The sequence below is a fragment of the Sylvia atricapilla genome, chromosome 7 (genome assembly GCF_009819655.1).
Source record: "Sylvia atricapilla isolate bSylAtr1 chromosome 7, bSylAtr1.pri, whole genome shotgun sequence".
Lineage (NCBI taxonomy): Eukaryota > Metazoa > Chordata > Aves > Passeriformes > Sylviidae > Sylvia > Sylvia atricapilla.
In genome coordinates this window covers 22,410,098-22,427,876 of record NC_089146.1, presented here as the reverse complement: position 1 = coordinate 22,427,876, position 17,779 = coordinate 22,410,098, and the positions used below count along the sequence as shown (strand labels likewise).

The following is a 17,779-nucleotide window of genomic DNA, read 5'->3' as shown; positions in this document are numbered from 1 at the left end:
GGAAAGGGACTTGTGAGGAAAAGCACACCTGGGACAAGACATCCCTGAACTGCTGGGATGGCAGTGCCTTGCTGAGAGCTGGAGAGAACAAGGAAGATAGATGACAAAGACTGCCTTACCTTGCTTTACTCTTACCTTGCTTGTCCATGCTAGAGTTTTCAGAATATGACAGAAAAAATGTAAATCTCTGTCTGTGTTGCATAGCAACCGTTATCAAGGCAACCAAACCATATGCACCTGTATTCCAGTAAATTATCAGTAAAGTGATCCTGTTTCTGAACCACCTCCTGCACTGGATGCAGAGGATACTGTAAATTCTCTTATCCTTGCTGCTCCTCTTGTCCTGTGTGTGACACAAGCTATGTGTCTGTGCAGCTTTTTACCCATTTGGGTATATTCCTCCCGTTTCTTCTTCCTCACACCTTAAAATCTGATGTAGGGTTCTCTTCCTTTTCAGTCTGTGCCTTGTAGCAGAGATGCCACAACACAAGGAGTGTCATAGCAGCTGTATCTCCTTAAGCCTTTCAGCTAGCTCTGATGTGTCATTCCTTGTCTTCAGCATTAGTTCTGTGCCTGCTCCGTCGGTGCATAAAGGTGTTAAAGTTTAACCCCTTTTCACCACATTTTTTGCCTTTGCACAGTGCATCAACCTCAGATGTGCAGCTCAGGTTTGAAATTCTTGGAGATGTACGAAGGGGCCTGACCTCTGTAACATGCTCAGCACTGGGAAGAAGCCTTCAGTATAGGATTATTAGCCCCACCATGAGCTCCTAAAGGGGATTCTTTCTGATCAGGGAGTGTAGGTAGCAGTATACTTAGACTGGTCTGGGACCCATAATTAATTTGCTACAGCAATACTGGCAAGCTCAACAGTACCTTTTGTTTTCCAGATAAATACTATTCAGGCTCTACCCAGCTGTTGAAGGAAATTATGTGAGCACAGCAACAGCCTGCATCTTCCCTCTTCATTATTACAATTCCTGTATTCCTTAATAAAAGTAAACCCAAGATAATGTGAGTGATGTAGAGATGAGCCAGGGACTGTACTGCCACATTTGTGCTGTCCTTAGCAAAGCCATGCGTAACCATCCAAGTAGGATATATTGTCCTCAGAAGTAGACTTGCCACATGTGACCTGTCCTGCTCTGGAGAGTTCTTTGGGGGGCAATTACTTTGCTGATAGAATAGCTGGTATGTATATGGGTTTACTGCTGTTAAAAATTGTGGATAGAAATTGTCTGTAAAGGAATGCATGTGATGAAGAGACTGCAACTGGGTGGTGGAAAAGTTTCCTAGGACCACCTTTGAAAGAGATGGCTGTACTGGAAGAAGTTCTGGAAAGGACTTTGCAGAAGTTCTCTGGAAAGGAGCTCTACTCCTAGTGAAACTACAGTGGAAAACGCAAACTGAAACATCTGAGAAGAAAAGATGCTGTGAAGGTCTGGGAGGAGAGTCAGAATGGACATTTCTATCTTGTAGTCTCTGGACAATGGCTGTTCTTCAGCTGCTTGTATAATGTTTTTTCCCCAATTCATGTTTTCTCACTCAATGCATTCCTCTTTCTCTCTCCACTGCTCTGGCCAAAGATCATCTGCTTGTTTATTGCTTTCATTACCAATGAATCATATTTCTGCTCACAAAGGTTCCTGTCAGAGGGTCCTCAGGACTTGATCCATAGTAGCCTGTTTATACTGATAATGCAATTTGGCCTAGGTGATTTTTTTCCCCTGATGATCTCTGACTGATGCTTTAATAAATGAGCTTTAAATATTTTCATGACTACAGCATCTTATTGGTCTGGCTTCTGGCTTCAGAGTTTGGCATTGCTATAGCTTCAGATTTCATTTGGCCTGATGAGTCTTTCTTGTCACCAAATGTTCAATTTACAGCTTCTCTAGCAGATACATTCAAATGCTTTTATATCTGTTGGATGACTTGTAGTGAGTTCATGGTTTGGATATAATGCTAGATGCTGTCCCTGATCACAAAGCTTGGCAACCTCCTGCAGCAATCTAAGTGTTTACTTGGTCATGTCTGCTGAGAATGGGTATTCCTTGAGTAGAGCAGTCCAAAATGAACCTGGGAGGGAGACCACCACACCAGCAGCATGGATGCTGACTTTATTACAAAGCCGTCATTAGGAGAGAGGTGGCACCATTGCTCTGAACTGCAGCTCTGAGAATAACTGGATTTGAGCTGGTTGGCTGAACCGAGAAAGTCATGCCCCAAAAAGCAAAATTAATTTCCTTCTGACTGCACAAAATAATACATTTGAAATTCAATATTGTGCTCTCTGTGTTTTATTTCAAATCTTGCTACCTTTTTTTTTTTTTTTTTTTTTTTTTGACTGTGAGATTTTAAAAAGAAATATTTTCAAAATAAAATATTTAGAAAATATAGAATGTTTTGACTTGAAATCCAGAGTTTCATCTTCAGCTGTCAATTTTGATTTGGTTTACCAAATGATTTAAGCTGCACCAAACAGCATTTTTTCAGCAGAAGAAGAATGATATGCTTTAGTGGTTCTTTACACATGTGTGTAGTGTGTGTGTGTTCCAACTCTATTCAGGAGGTTCTTGAACCCTGTCAAGCCCCCTTTGCTTAGGACTGCAGATGGGGCATTAAAGCTCTCTCCTGGCACTCTTTTAGTCCTGGCTCTGCTATTCAGCTTCAAGCACAGTGCAAAGTAGCTGGGTATGAAGATGGCTTCATGTTTTTAAATTGTGTAAGCTTAATTTAACAAAGACAACAGGATAAGAATGTTATATTTTAAAGCAGCAAAATTCAGAGCACCCCATCCATACCCAGCTGTACAGTTCCTTCTCTGGGGTTTGACATTCTTTGCCAAACTGTGGAGCTCTCTGCTGAAGCCCAACATCCTTATTTAGGCTTTCTCCTTCACCATGACTTATTTCAGGGTCTGGCTTTGTCGTGATTTTCCCCCCCCTGCCCAGGAGCTTGCTTCATTTCCTTTCTGTGTTTTGTTTTTATCCCGTAGACAAACATTGGTTCCATCTTGGCCTCAGTAAATCCCTACAAACCCATCCCTGGTCTGTACAGTGTGGATGCCATAGAGCTGTACAGACAGCACCGGCTGGGTGAGCTGCCTCCCCATATCTTCGCCACGGCTAACGAGTGCTACTGCTGCTTGTGGAAGCGTCATGACAGCCAGTGTGTTCTGATAAGGTTAGAAATGGAGGGTCGGCTACCCCACGGCTGTATCACATGCCCCGCTCCTGCTGTCCCATTTGCATTGACATCTGCCTGAATACCCACACCATTCTCCCTGCCTTTGCCTGGTCCCTGCTTGTCACAGCGGAGATGTCACACGTTTATTCCTAGAGATCACTTCTGTACCGCGGGTAGGATGGTCATCAGCTCTTGTCTGTCCTGGATTTGTGAATGAAATGTATGCTTTTTCTTAACAGTGGAGAAAGTGGAGCTGGAAAGACTGAGAGCACCAAGTTGCTCCTGAAATTCCTGTCAGCCATGAGCCAGACCTCCCTTGGGGCCCCTGTGTCTGAGAAGAGCACTCACGTGGAAGAAGCCATCCTGGAAAGCAGGTACAGTCACCCTTGTGGGCACCTGGACTGCTGGGTCAGCTTGCCTTTGGTGGCCCTTGCCTTTGGAGGGTCCTGCCTTCTGGGCAGCCAGGCCATGGATGGAGCCAGACTTGGGAAGAGAGGATCACAGAGATGGATGGTGTCACATCAGAGAAATGCGAAGGTTGCAGTCTTGCTGGGATGCCTCACCCTGGCTGCTCTCCCACCTGTCTGTGGATGGATTAGGCTTCTTTCCAACAGCAGTGTGGGATGTGTGTGGCAGCTGGAGAGTTAATGCTCTAGCTCTCGATTGTAGCTGTCCTCATGGTGAGTCTCTGTCATACTCTTGACTCCTGAATTCCTCCATAGCCCCTGCTTCCCTCTGCCCTCCCTGTGTTTCAGGCTGCTGGTGTGTGTCACCCTCAGGAGTTCCAGGGGCCACCTGGCAGCTCTCCTGCTGTCCTGGCAAGTGATTTCATGGAGAACCATCCATGGGATCTGGCAGCAGGGAACAACCACTACCCACCTAAACCCTGATGAGGCATCAGGCAGGCAGGGCAGTGCATGGCGCCTGAAGCAAATGTGTCTGAGAGAGAAGCTGGCAGCAATGAGGGAATGGAGAGGCACTTCAGGGAAAATTCCTTCATGCCAGAAGAGGTTCTGACAGCCCTGAGGGACCATTGCCCATGCCAGGGCAGGGACACCCCTGAGGGACCATGGCCCACAGGTGACTGATGCTGGAACAGGGAGATGAAGGGAACAATGATCTGGAAAACCTGAAGAAGCAAAGCGTGGCTGAGGAAAACCAGTAAGAGGCAAAGAGCAGCAGAGAAAATAAAGAAAGAGTGACAGAGAGAAGCAGTCCTGAGTGTGACCGCAGGCTCCTGTGCTGCCATGTTAGGGGAATTTTGGATGTAACCTGAAGTAAAAAAGAAAGCTGAGGGTAAGAAATAGAGGACGGTAGGTATTTGACTTTAGGTAAGCCTGGGGAAGAGGCAGAAAAGATGCATCTCTTTTATTGTTTGTGTCCTTGTTTTCCTTAGTACCTGAATTATATTCAACAAATTACATTAAAATTTTTCCTATTGTCTTGCCTGTAGCTAACGAACCTTGCTGAGGGTCCTGCAGTTTGATACTGTCAAGGTTGAGGCTGCAGATTAGTCCCAGATGGAGCTTGTGATAGTTGCAGAAACCTCCAGAGGAGGCAGCTGTGAGAGCATTGTGGGTTTTAAGTCCTTATAAGCAGAGCAGCCTTGAGCAGAAACGCTGCTGCCCTTGGACCTGGTGTTCCAGAGACTGTTGTTGGATGATTTATTCTTTGCAGGTGTGCAGAACTTAGCAGGCATGGAGGCAAATTGGCAAAAGCTCTGAAGAGCAGTGCAGTCATGACTCGAGATCTGCAAAATCTGCTTTAAGGCAAGCGGCTTAGAAGGCTCAAGCACTCTTAGCAGTTAAGTGATAACTTGACAGTGATCCAGAGAGCTTATGATGGTGGGTAGGTGATTCCTGAGTCTGTAAGATGCCACAGCTGTGAGCTGGAGTGAAGTAAGAGATCACAGCCTGTTCAGTGTACGTCTCTAGTGCTACATGAGCTATTGCAATATGAGTGCAAGAGAATCTGATTTGTCACCTCTTCTCTGAAGACAAGAAGCTGAAGGCCTGGCCCAGACCCAGGAGCTGCTACCATTCTATGGACCCTACTTCATGTGTTTGGAGTTCAGCTGCACTTGCTCTGACAGTGGCCCTCCTCAGGTTCACTTATAGTGGATTTTCATCCTTGCCCAGCACATACCAAGGAGCAATTCTGGATTCTTTCTCAGTTTCAGACAGCATTGCAAACAGAGTTCATCAGCTTTCTATCAGTTGCTTGTGTTGGAACATTAGTGCTCGGTGTATTTCTCACAAATCAGGCTCTCAAAACTCCTTTGGCACTGTTGATTTCATCTCTTCCTTCTTGAAAATATCCATTAGTTCATTAAAAATTCTGCTAACTTTCAGGTTTTTTTCTTGCTTGCTTCACTCTGGTGCTCCCTTGTCCATGTTGGGTGCCACTGCTGACAGCATAGCCACCTTTCTTGCTATTCACCCTGCCAAGTCCTCAAATCTTTTTGCCTTCAACTGTGCATCTGTATCCTGAAGCTGTATATGGTGCAGTGTTTCTGAACTCCAGACTTTGCTTTCTGCTGCCCTGCTGAAACCGTTTCCCATTATTTTGAATGCTGGAGTGCATCCTGCCCACATCCAGGAAGCATCCAGCATCACCTTCCTGATGTGCTGCTCTGCCTCACAGTTCACTCCTTCCTCAGCTGCCGTGCTGTGATGTGCTGCTGGCCACTAGCTTGGCCCAGGCCCCTGCCCTTGTGCCTGGCTGAACCACCTTACTCCACCCTCTGCCTTGCAACTGCTCACACACCCTCCTGCTTATTTCCCCCTCTAAGCCTGAAAGACTTCACACCCGTGTGTGTGAGCCAAACTGAACTATAAAGATATTTCCTTGTGCTTTTCTTATATAATTTAACATGATTTAGAGCCACAAAGATTGTCTAGCTGGCTCCTGCACTCTCACTGCATCAGTAGTGGTCATATAACATAACCCTGTCCTCCCTGCTTCTGTCTGTCCCCATTAATTTTGTTGATTCATGGCAGTGGTGTGCTCAGTGGGATATTTCTGTGCAATGCCCTTATTTACATACTTGTTTCAGAGTTGTGGGTGTTGGAGTTCAAATTCTTTAGGACAAGGAACTTTCCTGATCTGTGTACCCAGATTGCTCTAACTGGCATTTCTATGGTTGTAGTATGTTATAACAGAGGGGTTTTCACTTCTATCCTTGTTACTTGAAAGTGATTGTTTCAAGAGATGTTGGGAAAATACTGCCTGGATTTTTCTGGAGGTTCTTGAGTGTTTCCTTAACCACAGTTCTCCATTAGCTAACACTCGCAGGGCCTGAAGCTTTCTGCAAGCTCCAGGATGTCTCTAGTTGTCGTTATTTTTTATGCTGTAGTTACTAACTTGTGAATAATCCAATATGTGCCCCAGTCTCCAGTGGGACTGCACAATAGACCTGTGGAGATGCTTAAAAGCCAATATTTCTGAGGGTAATAAGAGCAATAATTTTTGTTTAAAACTCTGTATGTTTTAAAATTAGACATGAAAACATACAGGCTGTTCTTGTAGCATCTCTTTGATTCCTTGCTTGTCAGTCCTTCAGATTATCTTAGAATTGGCTTAATTGCAGAAACGAATATTTTAATCCTGGATTCAGTGTGTCATTTTGCATGGTTTAGTCTTTTCTCTTGTACTGTTCTGTGAAGCAAATACCAAGCATTTTAACTGTTTTTTTTCCTGAAGATGGGAGGGTGACCAGCAGACAAAATTCTTCAATTTATGACTGGTCTGACATTTGGCAATAGATTATTTTTCAACTCTTTTTTTGACCTGAAGTGGATTATGTCACTCTCTTAGAATGTAATTTTCACATCTATAGTGTCTGTATAGTCCCTCTACTTGGAAACCATGTGGCTTATATCAGCCTAAGCAAGATGTAGGTAACGAGGGCTTGTGTGTTCCAGTATCAAATTTAAGTACCAAACAAATTGTTTTATTACTGTTTGTTAGTTTGAAGATGTTTGCCTGTAATTTTAAGAGAGGTGTATCAAAGGCAGAAGGAAAAAAGGTAGAATGAATGTAGAAGTATGTGGTTTGAAGCTACAGAGTGTTTGATGTATATGTCTGATGCTTCTGAAAATCCTTGAAAAAATACAGTTGCATTCATGGGATGTGCTGTGTTGAGGACACAACCTGGCTGGGTCTTGCCACCTTTCATTTCCTGAAGCCACACTGGTGGGGAATGCCCTTGACAGTGTGAGCACCAGCTGCCCCTACAGATTGGGGACTGATTTAATTAACTGCAATCCTGAAGGTTTAACATTTATCTAGCAGTGTATTAAATTGCTCTTGCCATTCTTCCTTTTCCTTGAGCTCTTCCTGCTTGTCCAGGCTGGTGCTGTAACAAATGAATCTCTTGTGGCAGAGCACAGTGTGCAAATGTCAAAAGAGTGGGCATATGCTTTGTTGTAATGGTGTCCCATCACTAATCGTATCTTCATTCCCTCATTTCTGCAGCCCCATTCTGGAGGCCTTTGGAAATGCCAAGACAGTTTATAACAACAACTCCAGCCGCTTTGGCAAGTTCATCCAGCTGCACTTCTCTCAGCATGGACACATCCAGGGAGGCCGAGTAACTGATTGTATCCTTTTCTGCAGTGGACCAGAAATGGACTGAGTGACAAAGATGAGGAGGAGCTCAGTGTAGGTCAGGAAATCCCTCATCAGTTTTTCAAAGTCAATTTACAACTGTGGGCAAATTTGCAACTTAAAGACGGAAGAAGTGTTTGTTTTGTGGCTCTGCAGCACCTAACTCTGGGAACCTTTTGTCTCAGTACTGCATTAAGTAGGGACATAGTTTGACTTTTCACTTCGTTAATCTCAACACTTGACACTTAAAATCCTAGAATTTTCTGGTTGATTGCATCGTATTTGCTCCACATTAGGTGTTTGGTTTGTTTCACTTATCTTAGCTCTGCCAATGAATTCATGATTGAGAAAAGTGAGACCAAACTAAGAATAAATATGTTCTGCATAATATTTGGGTGCTGAAGAGAGTTATGAGTCCCTGTTTTGGTCTGCCATCTTCAGTCAACCTTGGAACCTTAGTCATAGGAAGGATCCATAAGGACCATTAAGTTCAACTCCCTGCTCCTCTCAAGACTACCTAAAATGAAATCATATGACTTATGCACATTGTCCAGATGCTCCTGGTACTCTGACGAGCTTGGTGACATGACCACTTCTGTGGGGAGCCTGTTCCAGGGCGAACATGGACAGTGAAGACTGGATATAGTCCAACTGTGTTGTACCATGATGACTTTCTTCCCTATATACCCAGGTACCCCTCTCCCAGAGGCTTTGACATGTCTTTTGTCTCCACGAGGCAGGTAAAGCTGCCCTGGCTACAGTTCTTGATATATGTTCAAAGCTGCTGCTGACTGAAAACCACAGCAATTGCCACTGGAGTAGTAGCCAGATGAATTTATTGCTGTTGTAAATGACAGGCTTGGATTGTTTGGCATCTGCTCTTCATGCTGTGGTGGATTTAAGATAGCAGTCTCTTGCAGGAGCAATGAGAACTGATGCAAGACTTGCTGTGTGCAATGCAGACTTTCAGATAAGAGTGGCCTCTAATCTTTCTGGGTGTCCCTAATATGGCTCATCTTTTGTTAGGTTATCTATGCTCTACCTGGCCCTGCCCTTTTTAGTATCTCTTTGGCACATCATGCCTCCTTGGACACTGAATGGAGTGGATGATCTAAGATGATGTTTAGAAACGCTCTTTACCTGCTTTCCAAAGTGCCAGTTATTTCATGACTTGTTGCAGGGTTCATTTCAATGTGTCTAGAAGATTTTTTGCCTATCATCAAGAAATCTGTGCTTCTCTCACTTGGATTTTTCCTTAACATGCTGTTCAGATTTACTGGAAAAGGTAGGTATCACCTCTACTGAGTGCTGGGTGAGCCCTGTCCTCACAGGAGGTGTGGCAGTGCCAGATCACCTCCTGGATGAGGCTATCTCCACTGCAGCATGCAGACATCAACTCCTTGGGTGTTACTGCTGCAACTGTTCCAACTGAGGGAGAGGCGCAAGAGCAATGTTTGTTCTCTATCTATCATGGGCTGTTTCTCCCATCTTCAATAAACTCTGTGCATTACAGAGAGACTCCAAGAAAGAACTGTTTACCAGGGAGAAAGGGAGAGAGAGGTACCTGGAAATACCACTCCACAGAGAAAAATGCGGGGTACAACTCCAAATGCAGGCAATCCCTGATTGGATGTGGTTTACTTTGGAGTCAGGAATTCACTGAGGAGCAGGGACAGAACTGACAAAGTTTTTTGTTCACGTTTGCTCAGTTGCACAGCCACAAAGATCGTGATGTAGAATTTATTTAGAAAAAACCATCATTAAATAGCAACAAGCCCCTCTTGTGCATTAGCCCTGAAGATTAACCTGTATCCTTGTCTTCTTTTTGCCTTTTGCAACCACAAGTCTGATCTTTTTCTGCTGGCTACTCTTGTATTCTTTGTTTCAGAACAGGGTGGTACATCAGAACCCTGGGGAGCGGAATTACCACATCTTTTATGCTCTGCTGGCTGGTGTGAGCCGGGAGCAGAAAGGTAATCTCATTTTCTGGGATATGTCTCTTGTCCTGTTTCCAGTCCAATGTGTGAAGCAGGTGTAAGTCAGAGCATGGATGTTTCAGGTACTTGATATGTAGCTTCTTCTTGAAGGCCACCATATGGTGATTTTGTGGGAGACAGAAAGGAGAGTTCAGAGAAAGAGGCTGTGGATGATAGAAATTCCTTATGAGAAAAGACTTTAGGCATTTTGTGCTGAAGGAAAGTGCAAAGTGATGAGGTGATGGAACTGGCTGGAGGCAGAGGAAGGAGTCTTGATTCAGTTGCTGGTGGGAGCTGTTCAAGGAGTTCAAAGGATGAGCTGATAGATCTGTTTTTAGAACAAATCTTCAATGCAGGTAATAGCAGAGAGAAGAATTACAAACACCAGCGATGTAGTGGAAGTACTAGAGCCAAAACATATCTTGTGTCTGAACAAAGGGTTTATAGCTCTGTACTTGGGGAAGGTGAGTCTGAAAAAGTGCACACAGAGAAAGTGGCAGCTGCAGCCTGTGGATGAATCCTCTTTGTAGTGCAGCATCCCCCTAACAACATTACTGTGTATCTGTCCCAGGCATTGCTGAGCACTGATGGTGTTTCTGGAGAGGTCAGGTAGGCAGGGAAGAACATGTTACAGTTTTACTCTGGTTTTGAGGACCTGGGGAATTTCTTTATGCTTTTGTTCATTGTGTGGTAGGATAATCAGATGGAAGATTTGGGCGTGACACAGTAGAAGTCAGTTTTAGGGGGTATATGCAGGAATGGATACTTAGGTCAATTCAGAGATCAATCTAAAGCAAAGGAAAATAGTGGGGATCATGGTTATTATCAATTGCTTAGGAAAAACATACAAAACAGATTCTTTTCTTCAGCAGATCTCTGCTATTTCTCCCTGTCCACTTCTCCAAGCTGGTGTTCCAGACTCTTTCACCTCCCTGTCTGTAATGTGGTTTTGGCTCTTGATCATCCTTGACTCCTTTCTTCATTGATCGTTTAGTTCTCCTACGTTCTTTTCAAAATGGAGGATGAAATCTGCAGATAGTGTTTAAGATGTGGTTGCACAACAGACCTAATTCTGGTTTTACATTTAGTTCTGTGAACTATGTTCAGTTTTTAACTGCTGCTTAGCACTGAATGTCTTCAGAAATCTGACTGTGACTCTCTGAACTCGGTGTCAAGTGATGATATCTAATTTAGAGATTATTACCATATGTATATAGTTAAGAGTATTTTTCTGTACACTTTTGGGGCTAGAATTAATTTTTTTTCTTCAGTCAATTCAGTATTGAGATATTCTTCTGAGACTCTGCAGCTTGGGATTTGACGGTTCTAAACAATTTTACATACCATCTGCAAGCTTTGCTACAGCACACCCTCCTCTTCTATGAACTAAAAGACTGGTTGCTAAATAAATTGTTGTCTCCCCTCTGCCTCTTTTTCTTTCTTTGCAGAGAACCTCTCCCTCAGTGAGCCAGAGGCTTATCGCTACTTGAACCAGTCTGGCTGTGTGACTGATGAGAACCTGAATGATGTAGAGATGTTCAGTAAGGTCATGGTGAGTTCAGTCCCAGCTCCTCCTGAACGTTTGGGCACAGTCTCACAGACTAAACATGCTGCATGGTCTAGATCTCACAGGCGGAAATGATTTGCCTGAAGCCAAAATGTGGTGTTCAACAAGTCCAAAACTCAGCTAAAACAAGACTGAAAAAGTGGCTTTAGTGTATATAGAAGTGAGAGAATTTGGGAAACAGTAAGTATGAATAATAATTTAGAATGGTAGAGAATTTGAGGGAGCAGAACCCCACCTTGTAATGGTTCATGAGAGCCTCCTAGTTAGGCTGATTCAGGAAACCTCACTCTGACCATTAGAAGGGCAACAGTTTGGTCTGAAGCTACTGTTCTCCAGAAATACTCCAGTAAAGTTATATCACCTGTGCAAATCACCTATTCTGAAATACTACAGAGATTCAATAGATACTAGCTTATCAGAGTTTAAGGGATTAGCAGGATGAATGTGCAAATTCATGTTTTATTTGATAAATGCTTGTTGGCCTGAAGGCTTTAATATGTAGGTGGAACCAGATAGGCAAGATGAGTAGAGTCATTTTAGGATTTCAGTAGCTCCTGGTTAGGTGTGATTTAAGGGAAGGAAACACCTGTAGAGCAGAAGTTTCACTGGCAATATGGCATTTATTCTTCAGCTGCAGAGATGCTGGAGGAAAGAAGTTAACTGGAACCCCAGAGTCCCCTACTGACGGGGTGAATGTGTGAAGACTAGGTCCTACCTTCAAAGTCAAGATGAGAGTACCTCTCAACTTCTTATACCCCAAGAACCCTGGCTTATATGCAGGCACTAAGAGGGAATGTGCCATACTTCCTTATTATCTGATAATCTCTTTCCAGCTATCTAGCAGTTAATACTGAAAGGCCTGTTTTAAATCTTGCTGCATAAATCTACTATACTTAAGAACGAGTTAAGGGGGTTATGTGGATCAGAGTAAATTAAGATCTTATATGGATCTGTCCTTCAGGGAAGAAAATAAGCAAGAATGTGGAAGCCACCCAGGAACATCTGTAACCTGTGCTGCCAGTGTTCAGGGTAGGATTTCCTCACACAGGCACAAACATGTTCTCCCTGTGGCAGACCGTCAGTGGTGGCAGCAACGTCCAACCAGAGGATGGGGCAAATGCCCACCTGCCTTAGGTGGCAATACAGCAAATGTAGGAGAGAATGGGACACAGTAAAGATCACTGACAAATGTATACCGCATAGAGGTGCTGTGCCAACCCATTTCATTTGTATTCATGGTGACTATAATTCTGAGTTTAACATTTTAAACACACTGGACCTGGCTCTGGTGGTTGCTTTGTACTAGGCTGTATGTACAGCTAACATTAGGTGTTTGGTTTTGCATAGACTGCCATGAAGGTGATGGACTTCAGCACTGAAGAAATCAGAGACATCTTCAAACTCCTTTCTGGCACACTTCATTTGGGAAACGTTGAATTCATGACAGCTGGTGGGGCCCAGGTTACAACAAAAGCAGGTAAGTAGGACCCTAGCAACTTAGTAGACCATGCAAAGCCCCATAAGGCACCCAATAAAACCCTTTTCCTTTCTCCCTCTGTTATACTGGTCTGTAGTACCTTCACCAGCAGGTTCCCTGTAGTTTAACCCTACAAAAGCAATGCCACAAGATGCATGGCTCCATGGTACCAGTGGGATTTAGCTGGTCTGTGGCCCTGTGATCCATTTGTGTTCCTGGATATTCTCAGCCTGAGTCTGCAGCCTCAAGGTTTCTCTTTTGATTGAAAGAGATGGAAGAAATAGGATTAGGAAGGAGTCTGAGATACTAGTGATCTGTTAGATACTTTCCCCCATCTTCATTTGAAGCAGTTGCTAGTGTGCACTCTGTTGCAATTATCTAATCTGAGCTGGTCTGCAAAGTGAGTCCCAAAACAGACAGAAGCAATAAATATGTATTAGAAGTGCTTCAAGTCTTAAATTAATTGCCTCTCTTCTTAACATCCAAGTTTAGCAATCCCATGCTCAGACTGCAGTATTGTGCTTTTACAAAAACATCTTCTCATGCAGTGTTTAGCTGGTGCTGAGTTTTACACACGGTTTTGCTCTCCCTGTTGTCAGCAGGAAGGCTGGCTTAGGAGTATCTGGCTGTGGTCCATTATGGGTATGTGAGCCTACAGCTTTGGTTATGCCCAAGAGAATCAAGTAAGGGGGAGTGGGTTTTGTGCTGGGGTTTAGTCACCTGCCTTGTAGAAGTCCCTGGGGTTTCCTCACCAAGCTGCAAAAATATCCCTATGAGTGATGGGGATCTATGCAGGAGAAAAAGCGTGTCTTCCTTTTAGTGCTGAATGTTGCCAGTGACCTCCTGGGCTTAGACGCCTTTCAGCTTTCTGAAGTACTGACACAGAGGTCCATGATTCTGCGTGGGGAAGAGATCAGCTCCCCTCTCACTGTGGAGCAGGTAAGTGTCCTAGTGTATGCTTCCACTTCTGGCACTTCTGCATTTCCAGGCCCTGAGTCTTCCTCCTGTGTCACTCATTCCAGCCCAGGGCCTCCTGTTTCCTCAGGTATTTTGCCCTTATTGGTAGCTGAGGTCCCAGAGTTGACGCTGCTTTTCAGGCTCTCCAGGGGAATTCACTTGCAAATGCCAGTGCACAATACTAGTTTTAAGGCACCTGCACTCACCAGGAACTGGTCATACTTGTGTCATGCAGAAGGTGCATCAGAGGCTTTGTGGTAATTGCACATGTGCATGCTTTAACCTGCAGCACTCCCAAGTTACACTGTGTTTACTGGAAAGTAAAAGCTGGCACATAGTTCCCACAAAACATCCGGCAGATATTAGGCTGTTACCCCACAGCAGCTTCTTTCCAGATCCATACAACCACAAAGGAGGACTGAATAAACTGATATGTAGCTCTTGTGGTGTTGCTGATCACTTGAGGGCACTCTTGGTGTTTTAGGTCCATGCACAGATAACTGTAGAAAATCCTCTGCATTAATAAAATGCAAGACAGTGGAAGGCAAAGAGTACTGTTACTAGGATGGAAAAGGCATCATGTTATAACAAAATGAACATCTGTAATGGAAATCATGTGCTGGCACAGACTGCAGAGGATTATCAATCCAACGCCTACTTTGGCAGAGAAGCCAGAGTTACTAGACTCTCTCTGATGGATATCTGTCTAACTTTCCTTCAGATTTCCCATGGAAGGAATTTCACAGCATCTTTAAGTATCCTGCTTTAGCTGCAGTGGAGTCTGAAGTTGAAAAGATTTTCCTCATATTTAGATTACCTTTGACATCCCAGCTGTCCACCTTACAAGCTTTGGCTTCTGTGAAGTTTTTCATGTGGTGTTCTCTTTTCTAAGCTAAACAGTCCAGTTCCTTCAGTGCTCCCTTGTAAGTAATTTTCTAAATCTCTTTGTCTTCTGTCTCTGTTTTCCCACATCTTTTAAGAAGTAGAGTGCCCCTAACTGGACACTGTATTCAAGCTGAAGGCTCAGTAGTGCTCATTATGGTAGAGTAGTTGCTCTTTTCTTGCTATCGACACACATGCTAATATGTCACAAACTAAGCTTTGCCTTTAAGAAGTGGTCTCGTTTTTTGCATAGTCTGTAAGCTTTCTTTGCAGTGAAATTTTGTGAAAATTATTTTTCAGCCTGTAGTCTGTAGTAGATACCCTCAGTATCCAGTATCACAGTTTTCTTCTCAGCTGTCTATCCTAAATAAGCCACATCTTTCTCTGGCAGTGCATAAGGTTGGCTGACAGACTATACCAGAGGCATTCATGCAGTCCATAGCCATGGTATGCAGTTGTAGGATTTACAAAGTCACCCTGAACAGAGCTTTTCCTGATGGTATAGCTATTCCTGATGTGTGTGTGTATTGGACCCCACACTTGCTGCTTGCACCCCAATGAAGTACCAAGGCCACAAGAAAATTGTGATATCAAGTGGATGCTGCCATTTAGCTGTCTTTACTAGGTGAGCCTGTTGCACTCAACACTGGGCCTGTAAAGACTCTTCCTGCCTAAGCCCTAAGTGCTGCACCCACCTATTCCCACTTGTTGTGGGGATAGAATTGCTGGGGATTTCCTCATTATGTAATGGGATCATTACCCATCTGAGCTTTGACATTTCAGTGGGCTGAATGGATGAACTGGCCTAAAGGCAGGCAAAGCTGGGAGGATGAAAGGCGCCTTTGAGAATCTCATTTGAGCCATATTGTGGGGAAAGTGGCTTTGCTCACATCTGGATGGGGAGGTCTTGTTCCTGGAAAATGTGTCCAACTTACTGTGCAGCCAGATACACTACAGAGGCATGGCCTTGAGGGCATTCTTAGTCCCAGCCAATAAGACAGATCATCTGATGGATGGAAGAAATATCCAGAAAAGATGTGTGTGCCCATGCTTTGAAATGTTCTCTTCTGTGGAGAGGAGAGGTTGTTCTGTGTCAACTTTGAGCTGCTGAACAGGAAATAGTACCTAGGAAGAGAAAGGAGAAAACCGGTATGGTTGGGTGAAGGAGGATCTGGCAGGCTGGGTCTCAGAAGTTTGTGAGACACTGGAAGGGATCAGAAACAGTTGGCCTGTGCCATTAGCAAAGAGCTCACATTATTTATATGAACTGAAGAGGGCAAGGGTGAATTTAGAAGGTCTGTCATTGCTGGTCTGGCCTACTGAAGGAATTGCCCTGTTGGTGTCACAGATGAGACAGGGGGAGCAACCTGTAATCTATTTACTGCAGTTTATTTATGAAATGACAAAACAACAGCTTTCACCCTACTTGATTATTTTACGTACTGGCTTGCTCACCCCTCAGCATTACACTCTCCAGAATTCTCAAAATGTCAACTTCTTTTCCCAGTTAGGAGGTTGCAGCTTGTCCAGGAGGGCTGGGCAAAAGCTTTTCTGGGTTTATATTGTGCAGTTGCAGTTATCAGCCTCAGGTACTACCAACCAAGGTCCTTGGGCATGCCCTGGCATTTATCTTCATGTCTCCAGTCTCCAGGATCTTTCCCTACTTCCAGCATCTTTCTTGCAGTCATGATCTTTGCCATCTTCTCTCCTGGCTCCTTTTTCTGTCCTTTGAGATCATGTGTTCTTGTTAGGGACTCTTATTTTTGGCCTTCTCTTCTTTCCAGAACCCTAAACTCTGGTTTCCCTTTTTAAATAGTGTATATGCAGAAGGACAGCACATGATCAGACTCCCAGTTTGTGGTTCTGTCTCATGTCTCTTTATTAATTGGAGGATTTAAGGTATGCCACTTTTGTTTGTCCAAGTGTTATCAAAATATGCAACCAGCCCACTCCTTGTGCAGCTATCAGGTAGTAGGCTTTTGCTTGAGATACCAAAAGTTTGATTTTGGGTGTTCATCCACACGCTTACATACACCAAATTATCTACTGCCTGTTAGTGATCACAATTTAATTTATTGTTTTTCCATGTATGACACTTGGTTATGATGTCTGCATGGGATGTTGAGTCAACTGCAGGAAAGTTTCAACCCATGAACTTCTGGGGCATGTGTCCTGGCTGTTGGCCAGCCTAACTGGATTCCAGTAGGATAATGCTGTTTGCAGGAATGTTTTGGAAAGGGAATTTCTGAGGGTAACTTGGTGACAGAATATTCTATTAAATCCTGCCCTACCAGTTTTTGAAAACTGAGCAGATACCCATTTGAGAGCTCTGCTAGGAGTACTGAACCCAGGTACCTTGCCTGTGGCTGCAAATATTGGCTCAGATGATACAGATTACTGCTGTGGGCTTAGTTGTGAGGTATTTTGCCCCCTTCCCTGTCCCAGCACTTGTTCCACAGAAAAGTGACAAAAATGTCACTGATTTTGTTACTTCCTTCACCCTCTCAAGTGCAGTTGCCCAAAAACTATGGCTTGTCTGTGTGTGGCCTGGCTCTTTGAAAACTTGTTACAAATAAATACTGCACTGTGCACAGCCAAGACAGAGGCAAAGAAACCTGAAGAAGAGTGGAGGAACCTGAAGTCCCATAGAGATTCGTGTGGCCCTTATGCCTTCTATTCTCTTTGTGACTCATTTGTTCTCTCTGTATTTACAGGCAGCTGACTCCAGGGACTCTCTCTCTATGGCACTCTATTCCCAGTGTTTTTCATGGCTCATTAGCAAGATTAATACAAAGATCAAAGGCAAGGAAAACTTTAAGTCTGTGGGCATCCTGGATATCTTTGGCTTCGAGAACTTTCAGGTCAGGATTTTGTTTTTTGTGGGGTGGGTTGGTTTTGGAAATGTTGATGCATATTGGAAGAAACTTTGGTGGGTTTGCATCTTGGTAAGGGTAGCATAGGGTATTCTGGAATCTCTACCCTACCACTTTCCCCTGAAAGCAGAAAGATATATTTAGCTGCCCATTTCTGCCAGCCATATTCATACAGGCCAATGTTCAAGGTCTGGTTTGTGATGCAGACCCTAAGCAGATCTGCTGTGATAGATAATACCGACTTTTTGAT

General features: G+C 43.9%; 1 protein-coding gene across 1 annotated transcript in view; it reads left to right on the top strand.

Annotated features, from left to right (window-relative positions):
• The window catches only part of LOC136363562 (unconventional myosin-X-like), a 121,093-nt gene that overhangs the window by 52,959 nt on the left and 50,355 nt on the right, over positions 1-17,779 (top strand). Inside the window, exons 20-28 of the mRNA XM_066322904.1 lie at positions 2,999-3,186; positions 3,429-3,563; positions 7,666-7,790; positions 9,069-9,082; positions 9,686-9,770; positions 11,222-11,325; positions 12,688-12,817; positions 13,638-13,756; positions 17,371-17,517. Of these exons, the coding sequence (XP_066179001.1) occupies positions 2,999-3,186; positions 3,429-3,563; positions 7,666-7,790; positions 9,069-9,082; positions 9,686-9,770; positions 11,222-11,325; positions 12,688-12,817; positions 13,638-13,756; positions 17,371-17,517 (1,047 nt within the window). The remainder of the gene's footprint in view (positions 1-2,998; positions 3,187-3,428; positions 3,564-7,665; positions 7,791-9,068; positions 9,083-9,685; positions 9,771-11,221; positions 11,326-12,687; positions 12,818-13,637; positions 13,757-17,370; positions 17,518-17,779) is intronic.